General features: G+C 44.7%; 1 protein-coding gene across 1 annotated transcript in view; it reads left to right on the forward strand.

Annotated features, from left to right (window-relative positions):
• Positions 1 to 2,374, forward strand: part of PLEKHS1 (pleckstrin homology domain containing S1) — a 15,244-nt gene extending 12,870 nt beyond the window's left edge. The window contains exons 11-14 of the mRNA XM_041415541.1: positions 513 to 722; positions 948 to 1,049; positions 1,423 to 1,558; positions 2,306 to 2,374. Of these exons, the coding sequence (XP_041271475.1) occupies positions 513 to 722; positions 948 to 1,049; positions 1,423 to 1,558; positions 2,306 to 2,374 (517 nt within the window). The remainder of the gene's footprint in view (positions 1 to 512; positions 723 to 947; positions 1,050 to 1,422; positions 1,559 to 2,305) is intronic.
• Positions 2,375 to 12,884: the final 10,510 nt, after the last annotated feature.

Genomic DNA, 12,884 nt, shown 5'->3' on the forward strand with positions numbered 1-12,884 from the left:
CCCCCCAAGAGGGAATAACTATAAAAACTTCACAAGGTTATGCCATCTGAGTTAAAATATATCCAGAGCAGCTTTTGCTACTAACCCCAGTCTTGACTGGGGCACAATGGGGAGTCAGCTCCAGGCAATATAAGGCTTATCAAATAAAACTAAAATGATTTCAAGTAGTTCTGAGTTATCACATCTCCCAAGGGACAGCTTTACATCCCTGCAGAACCCAGTACAGCCAAGGCCAACAATCTGTACTCAGTTTCTTTGTCAAGGCATGCTGTTAGCTGAAATGTTTCCAGGCTTAATAAATAGTTTTGCATACTGAAAACTTTTATTTTGAGATTTATGATCCATATTTAGAAGAGCTGTTTATTTTACTTAGATTTTATTTTGTCCACTGGATATTCTACAAGAACTTGTTATTCTTTGCTTTATTAAGGACTGCTTGATCCAGCTTCAAACACAGCAAGAGTGCCAGGAATTGTCAAACCCCTTAATTTTTTATCATCATTCCTCTTTAGTAAGCTGCTGGATGAGAATTGCCAGCTCACGTGCAGACGTGATGGGCTCCCATCCCCTCCCGAATGCCAGAACAACAGTGCATGTCCAAGAGACTTAGAAGCAGACAAAGACACAAAATTCCCAGAAAGCAGCACCAGCCTGCAGCCGACCATCCAGAGGAGGCAAAACTCATTACCCCTCTCAGTGGTTCACCTGTCTATACTGCTCAGGTAAGTGTCTTCTCCAGCTGCTAGCAGAGGAGACAGATGTGTTCATGGGTTCCATCTTGCCAAGCCTCTCAGCATTCCAGAGGCACTTCAGTTATGCTTTTAGTCACAGCATTTAGTTTTAGGGAGTCTGCAAGGAGCAGGGAGTGGGACTCAATAATCCTTATGGGTTCTTTCCAATTTGAGCTTTTCTGTGATTCTGTGGTCTCTGATGTTTTTCTCTCACAGTCAAGTTACAGATGAGATGCAGCTGCAGAAGTTGGATATTTTCGTACCCCTGGCTGATATCAACAATTACCTAAAATTTACTGAAGCAGCAGGACGAATATGGTAAGTGTGGACATCTTGTGGAAGTGCCTGTGAGATGGGAATAAGTGACAGGCACAGAAGTGTTCAACTTCACCCACGTGCAGTTTTGGCAGGGCAGAACAGGGCAGGGGCAGTGCTTGCTGGCACTTCAGTGATTCCTTCTGCTCTCTCCGATTCTTTTTATGAGATTGTATTTCAAATGCTGTTGTAAAGAAGAATCCAGCATGCTGTGTAATAATTAGTGACAGTTTCAACCAGAACCAGACCAAAAATGTACAAAGTCATTGAACATGTGTGTCATTTCCAGAGGGCAACCCCACAAATGCAATCCTGTCCAGAAAGTGCAGTGATACAGGATATCCTGTGTGTTTCCTTTGTTGTCTGCCCTCCACAGCATCTCACAGTGGGCTGGTCCCCGCAGGCTGGGGTGTTTGTTTAACCACGGGGACCACGTGGTGGCTGTGAATGATCTGCAGCCCCAGGGTGTGGAGGAGGCTTACTTCTTCATCAGCAGGTCCACGAGAAAGGAGGTAAGCTTGACTGACCTTGACTCAAATATATCAAGCTAAATGAGAAAGCAATTCCCTTTTTTGCATTTCAATTCAAACCAGTTTACTCTGGGGTAGGTTTGGAGTGAATAACTCCAGCACCAATATCTCCTCAGCATCATTCTGATGTGGTGTCTTGTACTCCTGAGCTGTGTGGGGAACACAAGGCCAGCACTGCAGAGTTTGAAGAAGACTTTGAGCAACAACAAGAGATGTTACTGGGCAACCACAAACTAGAGTTACTTGGGATTTTTATGCCTAATGCATATAAATTGCAAGTTTTGGGAAATAAACCATTGCCTCCAGTGGATGTGTGGTTGCTTATAGTGGTTTGGGTATTGAGGGCAGAGCCCTGGACTCCTTTGTCCTATGGCTTATCAAGCACTACACATCTTGTGTGAGACTGTGTTTTTTGAAGAACCTGGGACATTTCTAAGATGTTCTTTAACCCAGCTGTGATCCACAACATGTTTCTGAACGCATATTTCAGTATTCAGGTTCATGACCCATATCCAAACACATTCATATTTGAATTCTGCTGAGAAGGTTGAGGTCATGAGATGCTATTGCCATCTAAAGAGTCTAAAGAAAGGAAAGGCAAGGAAAAAAACCAAACTCATCTCTCTTTATGGAGAATTTTTATTTAGCTAGTTCAAATACAAGTCAGATTGTTGCACAAATATTGATCAGATATAACAAGCTGTAAAAATGTCCTTTTTTCTTTTTAAGGTGAAACTTACTGTATGTAGGATTCCACATTCAGATACCTTCCATGCTAAAGGCTGCTCATGTTCCTGAAAAAAAACTTACCTCAATGATTAAGTAAGTGCCAAAACTCAAGGGAAAAAATCAGGGAGGAGAAGGTGATATATGTAGAGATAATCATCTTCTTGAGCTGCCAGACATCTTCTGCTGCTGAAGTACAAAGAATGGAGAATGTGGATTTCAATTTATGTCCTAATAACTTATTTTGTGGCATGAATGGCATGTGTTTGGCTTGTATTTCATGTTGGCATGTATTTCTGTCACATGGAAGAAAATGAGGGTCAGATAATTTATGTGACCTTTGCGCTGTGTATACTTTTCATTTCATCAGGAAATACTGGTTTGTGCCTCTGCTCACCTCTTTACACTGAGTTACAATGGTTTATTAGTGAACTCCTAATCAGCCAGAAGTGGGCAAACAACCAGCATTTGGACTAAAGCTGTGGTTTTCCTGGATTCCCCTTAGCTACAGAAAGGCTCAAGTGAGCTAGGAGCTGCAGTGTGGAGGAAAGGGTGATGTATAAAATGTTGTGCAGTGATTCAGTGGGGTCTCCTTTTGGGTTATGCCCCTCTTATGATACAGCCACAAAAGTGCATCCAAGGGATGGCAGGAAGAAGAGCTGGTTGGAGAAAGGATGTGTCTGGAGCACCTTTGGGTTCATTGACAGCCAAGATAAGACCTAAGTGAAAAAGGAACTAATGGATTTGGGAGAGAGAAGGGCTGGCCTGCTCTGTGAAAAGTAAAGACAGCTGGGAAAACCACAGAGAGAAATGATGTATCTGAAAGCATGTGCTCTCATCCCAATGCAAACAGTTCACTGCTTCTCACAGAGAATGTTTTGATGCTACCAAGCAGTAGCACAGGGATGTCACTGGTGCAGCAGGATTTCCAGAGCAAGTGCTCATTTGTTTCCCAAACAAGGATTTTTCCTGTAAATATTTATTTGTGGAAATGCCTTGCTCGCATTGTTACCATAGAAACATGACCAATTTTCAGCTGGTAGCCCAGCAAAAGGAAATTGATAAGGAACTGCCTTCAGGAGTGCTCCAGTGGATGCCAAAAGGGAGGTTTGCCTGTCCTAGAGTGACCTCTGTTGCTTACAGCACCATGGTGTGACATGGCAGAACACATACCTGTGCCCTCTATGAACATGGACACTCTGTGTGGGAATTTTTACACACCCATACTGCTGTAAAATAGATAGTGGCAATATACACTGGTGTGGCAACAGACAGAATCACTGGGTTTGAGTACTGATCATTTCATCTTGCCAGACACAACCAAAATAACTACTGGGTTTAGCAGGCACAGGATTACTGATATGAAGAGGTTTATATAAGCTTTGATTGAGATGGATTTGGCTCAAAGGAGGTATTTATCCAGCCTCCAACTGAATAAGGCCAAATTGGCTACTATGGTAAGGAATTACACTCACTAAAAATCAGCGTTGGTGCAACTTAATTTAGTAGTAAATTTGACAAATTTGTTGGGCTTAAAAAAAATAGTTATAAAATTTTATTCAGCTGAAGATGAAAACAGCACCAGTAACTCAAAACAGGCAAACACAAATATGTATATTTGTGTCTCTTCAGACTCAGCTTCTTTTCAAAAGATTAATTTCCAGACTGAATGTTTCCACAGCCTGTCACTTCTGCCTTTGAGATAAGAGTGTTCAGGACATGCTTGTTTCTCAAGGTGGAAAGGATCACATTTTGATTTTTCTGTTTCAGTGGTGTTCAAAGGCCTGTTTGTGCGGAATTCTGCATAAATACAGAGGGAACTCCCAGTTCTGGAACTACAGAGGCTGAAAATGGAAAACACATTCCTTGGGAGCACTTCTCCAAAGCTGCTGTGGGAGTCCTTTGCTCTGTACTGCTGCTTTGAGCACAGCAAATCCATTTCTGCCCAAGGAGCCCCTGAGGGATGGGATGGCTGGCTGTCACTATCCAGGGCTTCTTCCAGCCCTGAAACTCTGTCAGTCTGCTAGGACAGTCCTCATGGCCTGAATCCTAAAATCACAGATCACCTACTTCAAGAGCATCTACTGAGGATGTCGTCCTCAGCCTTTCCTGGCCAAAGTTTGCCTCAGCTCTTCTGAACTTTGGAAAAGGAAAGTCCAAACTTTTCTGTGTTGCTCCAAGATTCAATCTCTGTAAAATCAGGAAATTATTTTCTAATATTTATCCTAGACAATATTTTCAGAAAATTAACATGATTTTTTTCTTGCCCTGTTTTCAGTGGGCACAGGGAACATTTGGATTGCCACTGTGTGCACAGAAATCTTCATTGTGGAAGATATTTTTTCTATTCTCCCTTCTCTTTTTCTTAGACCAAACATCCTGCATTCTTCCATCATTTTTTCAAAGAGTTCCTGAAAATGGTAATGCGAGACAAATACCTTGTGTTTCCAATTATGGATGAACAGAGGAGGTGAGAAATTCAAATTTAAAGAATTCAATTCCAATTGAATTCAAAGAATTCAAATTCCTTTTGGATTTCATCAGAAAGAAATCCAAAGCCATGAAGCAATTTCCTAGAACTTCAGAGAAACATTTCTCCAAAGAGGTGAATTAGTGAAGATTCCCCCATGGCTGTGGGAGAAGAGCCACCTCCATGGAACCTGCTGCTGAAGCAGATGCTGAGCACTGCATGCTGCACCTCTCAGCCATGGAAGAATGATACTTTTGGACAAAACCAGCATTTGGTTAGATATAGCAGGTACAGAATAATTCCAGAATGTTTTAGAGAACTGGGGGATTACTTCTGTGCTTCAGTAAACAGTTACAGATGTGTGACTCCATAATTGATCATTATGTCAGTTTGCACAATGCTAAATGCAGATAATTAATGTCACATATTGGCTGATTCATAACGCTCACAGAGATACAATATGGAAATTACATTGGTACAGTAAATTCTGGTGGGGTGTGTGAAGTTGTCTGCCCACATATGATTAATAAATGTCCTAACACTTTACAACACATTTGTGCAGCAAAACACCTCATTTTCTCCTAACACAGCCCCTCCTTGCCCTGCAAAGATTACCTGTAACTTCCCAGTAATGTGCAGCTGAGTCACTTAACAGCCCGTTTAAACAAAGCTTCACTTAAATAAAGATTTAGGTTGTTTCCCTGGCTGTTAATTTGTGGCACATTCCTATGCTGCTCTCACTTATTAGTGGCTGCCAATATTTCCCCGTGGATTCCCAAACTTGACTCATGCTCTTTCTACTGCAGCATCTAGCTAGGAAGATGGCAATTGCCCAGGAGAAAAGCAAGTCCTGGAAGAGAGATACAGTAATGGTAAGGGAAGTCTCTAAATTGATTGAGGTCATTGAAATTAAGAAAAATAAAAAGCCCACTGAATAGAAAGACAAACCAGACCACACCACCTCCACACTTCCTCCCAAGAACACTCCTGAGAACTGGGCTTGGAGTCAAAAAGTGATCAAGAGAGCACAGGTCCTGCAGGAGAATGAGTCCAGCCAGGGAAGGTTGTCTGTGCAGTGCCCACCCTGCAGTGAGCCAGAGAAAAGCTCTGTCTAATGGTTAATTCTCTTATTAGAGTCCCTCCAGCCTGGGGGATTGGAGGGATAGCTGTATATGTAATAGGGATATCTAAATAAATACCTACATATTAACAGAAATAACTAAATAACAACCAGACATACTTCAGTGTGGCTGGAATTTCTGCAAAGGGAGGCAAAGAGGAGCAGCTGCAGTAAAGTTGAGTGATGATACCCTGCACACTGCAGAGAGAGTGGATCTGTGGTGAGCTGGGGACACCAGGTGCTTAATCTGTGTTTTGCCCCAGATTTTCTGGTGACCTCAGGAGAGCCATTTCCTCACGCACACTCAGTAAAATTCAAGGAGTGGTTTCAGACACATTTGCATCATGCTGTCTCTTACCATGAATGTGATCTCCAGCACCACATTCAATACTAGGAATTGCTTTATCTCCCAGAAAATTCCTGGAAAAGCCTCCATCAGACCTGTATGTTACAGGCTTGAGGGTGGGTTCATCGATGCCCAGTGCTGTGGGGAAGTGCTGGTGTGCTGGTTCCATGCCAAGGGAGAAGCAACCCTTGATGTCCTGCAGAAACTGGCTTACCTGGGTCCCTCCAGGCACTCTGTCCTGAGGGAATGTGGGGTGATGTTCCCACTTCCCTGCAAGGAACTGGCTCACATCATCTGTACTACTCCTGGAAATCTGCACCAGCAGGGACTGTGGAAATCTTCCCAGTCACATGGATTCCTCCAGCCTTTCAGGCCCTTTAGGGGACACACTAATATTTACAAAGGTGGTTCCCTGCTGGTGCTCCCTTGGCCAGAGCAGGGGCTGGAAAGTGAATGTCCTGACTGTCTGCCTTGGGTCTCTGGAGATCACAGGGTAATCTGAGATGCTCCAAGGGCTTTTTTGGTTTGTTTCCCAGGGATGAACACTCCTTCCATGTACATGAATTGCCGTGGCCAGCCACTTCCCTCCTGCAGGCTGGCCAGCACGTCACCACGAGGAACTTGGGGCATGCCAGGCAGTTCCTAGAAATGCCACTGGAATTCTGAATGCTCCTTTTGGCCCCTTACTACCTTCTAAGTTATTGCATCCCTCAAAGAAGTGGAGAAGCCAGACAAGGTTGATAGAAATCTTTCATTCAGGAAGATCTCTTTAAATGCAAAGATACCTTCACTGTGAGGACCCTCAGTGACCAGGAGCCCTGTGCTTGCTGCTGACAGCTCCTTGGTGGCTCCATCTTACAGCAGGACCAGCACTTTGGGGGGCACCAAGCTGCTCTGGTGGCAGCAGGACTGGACTTGCCACAGCACGTGTCTGGCCATGTTCAGTTTTTCATCCTGGGGTGCCTGAGTTGATCTGTGCCTGGGAATTTGTTTTGTTTATAACCCAGCAGTGGAGGATGAAATTGAAGCATTGGTGGGAGCATTAAGATCACGGCTATCAGTGGTGCTAATCTCCTTTTAAAATGTTGGATGGTTGTGATGTTCATCAGTAGGGACATCACTGAGCTACATCCTTTTTTTAATTTCCTGCCTCTGTAAGTTTTCCCAAGAAATCTGTTTCTGTTTATGCCTATAAAACACAGCACAAAGCCATGGTTTATGCCTCAAGGCTGTTGGAAGGATACTACCTCCTTCAGTGATGAGGGTTGCACAATTTTTTTTTGAACACGAGAAACCAATGTTTTTGAGTAGTTTCTCCTCAGCAGCATCTATTGATCAGTGACATATTCTACACCAGGACACTTTTTGCCAAAATAACCTCATTTATATGCTAAATGTCCTGAAATTAAGTGCCCTACAGGAATTTTGGCCTTCTGTCCTCCAATTTGCTCCTCCTCTATTTTATCCAATGTCCAAAGTCATTCTTCACAGATGTCATTTTGCTTCCAAGCAATTGCCTTTGTGCTCCAGTTTCTAAGAATAAAAGTGAATTCTGGCAGCGTAACATTTCTGAGAAATCCCCAGTAGTGGAAAAGTAGCTGGGGGGAGAACAAAGAGGAAGGTGAACTCAGTCATGAGGAACAACTATAAACAGCAAGAGGGACTGTGGATAGGAAAAAAAAAAAGTCAAAGATGGTAAAGAGGAATTCTCTGCTGTAAGTACATTTTTGTTATACTTGGTATTTAAAAAAAAAAAAAAAATTAAAAGTCTGCTTCAGGTTATTTCCCAGCATCAGACAAGTGGCTTTTTTTGTAGCATCTTCCCTCAAGGACAGCTAAAACCTTAAAAAAACCCAGAGTAAATATGTGTCCAGTCTCTCTGGCACCTGGATGAAGCATCCCCTGCACAGTGCCCTGGTCACCCTGGGACCTCTCCATCCATTTGTCGTTTTAGGTTCTGCCAGTGGCACACGTGCTGATGATCACGGGCTGGATCAGTGCAGGGGTGTTTTGGCACAGCAGCCCGGAGGCAGGAGGGTGTGTGTGCCTGCAGGAGGGGTGGTCACTGCTGTCATCCCCAAAGGGGACCCACGCCAGTGCCCCACACGTGCCAGGGGGCTGTGGCACCACGTGGTGATGTTAGCTGTCCCTTTGGCTGTGTTTGGTGTGAAAAGTGGGTGATTGAGGCCCACAGAAGTTCCTGCACTGCCCCTTTCAGAGCCCTCACAGCTTGAACTGAACCTTTCTGGAGCTCGAGAAGCTCATGGCAGGTTCCTGCCCTGCTCCTCCAGGAGGGCCAAAGCCACAACACTGTCAGGGAATGGTGCCCAGCCAGGAGGTTTAGAAATGCTCAGAATGCCAACATTCCCCTGAGTAACTCCAGCTGAAATGGTGGGGGGCTCTGCCAGTGGTGCTGGTGTGGGCAGGGAGGATGCAGACCCCCAGCTCCCCCTGACAGCAGCTCCAGAGCCATTCCCTGCTTGCCTCCCACCCTGCTGTGCTCAGCCTGACTTTTCCTGTGTTCTTCGCCAAATGAGCCCCAAATAAGCCCAGGGGGCATCCCTGCTGCCCCCCACCCCACTAATCTTTTGGGGTAGTTAATAATTTCCTAATGAGCTGTCACTAACTGCACCACTGTCCTGCTGCATTCACCCCCTCCCTGCCACTCCTTGGTCAAACACAGAATACTTTGGGGTCTATATGGCAGAAAATCAGCAACCTTCACACACTACTGGAAATGCTTGCCATGTCCTGGAAGGCACCCATAGTCCATGACAGCCCTGCCTTGGCCACTGCCCCCCAGGCTGTCAGTCCATGTCCCAGCCATTCTCGGGATGCCAATTGGCCCCCAAGGTGAGCTCCAAGGAATGAGCTGGGCTGTGACATGGAGGTGTTAGTGGAAAACCAGGCTCCTGCTGTGCTGCAGAGCTCAGTTCCTCAGATGGTCGCTGGGTAGCAGCACAATGAACAGAATTCCAGCTTTCCCTCCCTTGTTCAGGCACTAGATGTGACCAAGAGCAGGGCAGAGAGCCAAGTAAATAACAAGGTCTCAGTAACAAGAGAAATCCAGCCTGCCTCTCTCTGATTGAAGAAGCCCTGCTGAGATAAATGCTCCAATCCATCTCTTCTCTGGAACAGGAGCTGCAAAGTGGGTCAGATCCTGCTGCTGGCACTGCTGGATTTGGGGAGGTCTCTGCCAGGAGCTGGAATGATCAGAAAAAAAATCAACTTTGCTTCTCACAACAGAGTTCACTGAAATCCTGGCTTCTGCAGGGAGGAAGATTGTGGTGGACAAGCAGGAGGGGTGGGAGGCAGCAGGAGGCAGCACATGAACCCCACAGCCAGCCCTGGTCTTGCTGAACTCGGCTCCAAAGTCATTGCTGCTGGCATTTGTGTCCTCGTGTCACCTTTTCCTCCAGGGCAAGCATTGCATCTTTTTCCCTGAGGTGGTGAGCTTTCTACCTCTTCCACCCCGAATAAGCAAGACAACGTACAGAAGGAAAAGTGAATAAAGTTTAACCAAAATGCCAAATGGGAAAGCTTAGAGGTTTTTAAAACTGTTTGGTTTATATAAGAACTTATTGGAACCTGGCACAAACAAGTGCCTATCTGCTCTGAGATACCAGAGCAGATGTGACAGAGTGGAAAAGCCTTTTCCCTGCCAAAGTATTTGCTGGAGATTTGATAACAAGGTGCCATTGTACAACAGCGGGTAAAGGTCCAGAGTAGAAAAGAGAAAGAGAAGAGGCCTCCAGGCAGTGCAGGGCTCTGCCTTTGTGGGCTGCAGCTCCTCCACCAACCCTCCTGCCTGCAGACAGCAGGTAGAGCTGGTTGGATTCAGTGGGAAGGCAGCAGTCAGCTCTTCTGTGCTGTTTTCCTTCTCTGCAAACAGTGACAGACTGTCTTATCCCTGCATTTCTCTGAGAGGCTGAAATCTCCTCGCTTTTCTCTGCACTGCTGGGGAGAACATTAAATTCAGCACTCTGAATGCACATTTATAATCTGCACCACGATATGAAACTTAAGTACAAGATCTTCAATTTTTGATATTGGTACTGACAAGCTTTCAGTATTTCCTGTGAATTTCATTCATGCCAGTCATAATTGCCACTAGATACTAATACTGTGTGGTTTACAAACCTTAATGCTAAATGTTTTGCAAACACACTTCATTTGGAATGGTGTCTATTGAATAAAATGCCAAATTTCATAATTTCACTATAAATCCTTAACACATAAAGCAGCCTGTGACCCAAAAAGTAATGGTCTTATTTATTTTGGTTCTGAAATGAGAAGCAGCTGGTTTTCTGTAGCCAAGGAATGATGGAAATGTTTGGGCTGCATTCTCTTGTTCTCAAAACTCACCTGCTGGGTTTTTTTCCCTCTACCAAAGAAAACTCAACAAAAGTTAATCAGACACAGAAAACACATCAAAGCAATAACTGCATCTTTAACCTAACATGGAAATAAGTCTCCCACAATCCCCCCAAAGCAGTGTTCAAATTCAAAATTCATGTTCAGTCAAAATCAATCCCTAACAGCATGAAGGATGTATCTGAAGTCACATATCCTTAAAAAGAAAACAAACTTAAATGGCAATATTCTAACAATCTTTACAAAGCTCATCGGAGCAGACAGGTTTGATCAAATAAGAGAAATCCTTTAACCATACCAATGGCATCCCAGTTCCTTTCTCCACTCCAAGTTGCTATCAATTGTTACTTCAGATCAAGGTTTAGAGAGATACCAGCACCTTGAAGCTCCCTTTAGCTGCCCATATGCTTTTATTCTGCATTGCTTCCCGCGTGCAGCCAGCCCAGTGGTGGCCACAGGCTGTGGGTGCTTTCATTTATCACGGCCAGCCTGAAACCCAGCGCCAGTCAGCACAGCCACGAGCCGCTCTCCTCATCTCCCCTCTCTCCTCCTGCTACCCTTTTCCAACAGAGTTGCTTTTAGCTCATTTATCTGCCTGTTGGAGTGATATGTAATCAGAGCAGGAGTCCTGATGGGAAATACAAAGTGATCCTTCAGAGGGGCTGGCTTTGGAGGCTGCTCTGAGTGCTACAGCTGCCCCTTTCACGGCTGTGCCTCCTGCCCTGAGCCCATTGGCAGCAGACAGACAGGAACAGCCTCTGGGATGTGCACAGGCCCACCTTGCTTTAGTGAAATCTGATAGTATTTGTGTCAGTATAGGCTGACTCCTCCACCCCCCTGTCCAGGGGACCCTGGTCTAGTGTTTCTATAGCACCACAGAGGTCTGAGTCCCCACCACTGACTGAAAAGGTGGCACCTTTGCTGTAGGAAGATCCCCCACTCTCAACCAAAATAATAAACGCTTTAATTCATCCATCTCTAATGCCAGCACTGCCCAAAGACTGAAAAAAAAATTTATTAGGAAAAGTAGAGCCAGACTCAAAGTCCTAATTAATGACATCTGTACAATAGCACTGAAACTTGGTTTACTCCAGGTCTGCACTCCCCAAAGGACTTAAACTGCAGAGATCAGAGAGATGTCCCTTGGGACATCTCACTCACCAAGACAAGGGAAAAAGTCTTGTCACACGTCTTCCCACAAAATTCTTGTTAGTTACATTTAGTTTTCCACATCTGCTTGTATGTCCTCCCACGCAACCGAATCCTGTTATTAATCTTCTTCTTTATAATAGAGAACAGAAATAATTTATTCCTGAGTTTGGGTTCTGAAAACATGTTTTTTACATAAAAAGGAGGCCAAGTAAGTAGGTAAGATGGAGATCTCCTACCATGAAGGTGGATTCATGGTACATGAATTCATCTACACACAAAAACCCTGCTGGTACCAAGTGCAAATACAAACCAGAAAGAGGGAGGAATGAAAGCACCCAGTGGGCCAATGCAGGAATACCTACAGCAGAGCAGGGAACTGGAAAAAGCCTCCAGCACTAAAGCCCTTCTGCTTTGCTGACTGAAATGAGCCCATGACCATCTGCTCCACATCAGGGCAGGATTAACTGGGTCAGTCCAGCAGATGCCAGTGCCAGGCTCTTCCAAGATACACCATTCCTGGGGTTAGTTTCAGAAATCAGTTTGCTTTTAAAAGACCCAACCCCTCATTCTGGGTAACAGGCAGCAGGATAGCAGGAGGTTAAGAGCCACAGAGAGGTGATACACACTCACCAGGCTGCACTAAAATTTGAATTGTTTGGGTTCTGATTTACCAGTAGCACAAACTGAGGGAACTGCAAAACCAGGAACAGCATCAGCCCGGTGGGAGCCCCCCCACCACACACATACTCATTCTCTGTAGGAACAGTCATTCCTGAAAATGCAACTATGGAAGCAAGAAGATGTCTGAGTTGTGACCAAGGTTTGACTCTGGGATGCATATTCCAGCCTCTCATAGTCTGTGTAAAAATTAGTCAGGAAAAAGACCCTGAAGGCCAAAAAAAGCATGCATAGTTCCTTAACAATTCAACTGGTAAAAACAAATGCCTGTCAAATATAATCCCCTAATTTCCTCTGATTTGTACAAAGCATTCATTCAGGTTTGGTACTTGCAAAAGTCATAAAAGATACTTCTTCATACACCTCCAAAAAAAAATGGAATCCTAGGAATAAGCACTCCAGTCCAAGACCATTACCAGTTCTTGTGACAGCCAGCTAGCAC

The sequence above is a fragment of the Onychostruthus taczanowskii genome, unplaced genomic scaffold (assembly GCF_017590055.1).
Source record: "Onychostruthus taczanowskii isolate IOZ18803 unplaced genomic scaffold, ASM1759005v1 scaffold5, whole genome shotgun sequence".
Taxonomy (NCBI): domain Eukaryota; kingdom Metazoa; phylum Chordata; class Aves; order Passeriformes; family Passeridae; genus Onychostruthus; species Onychostruthus taczanowskii.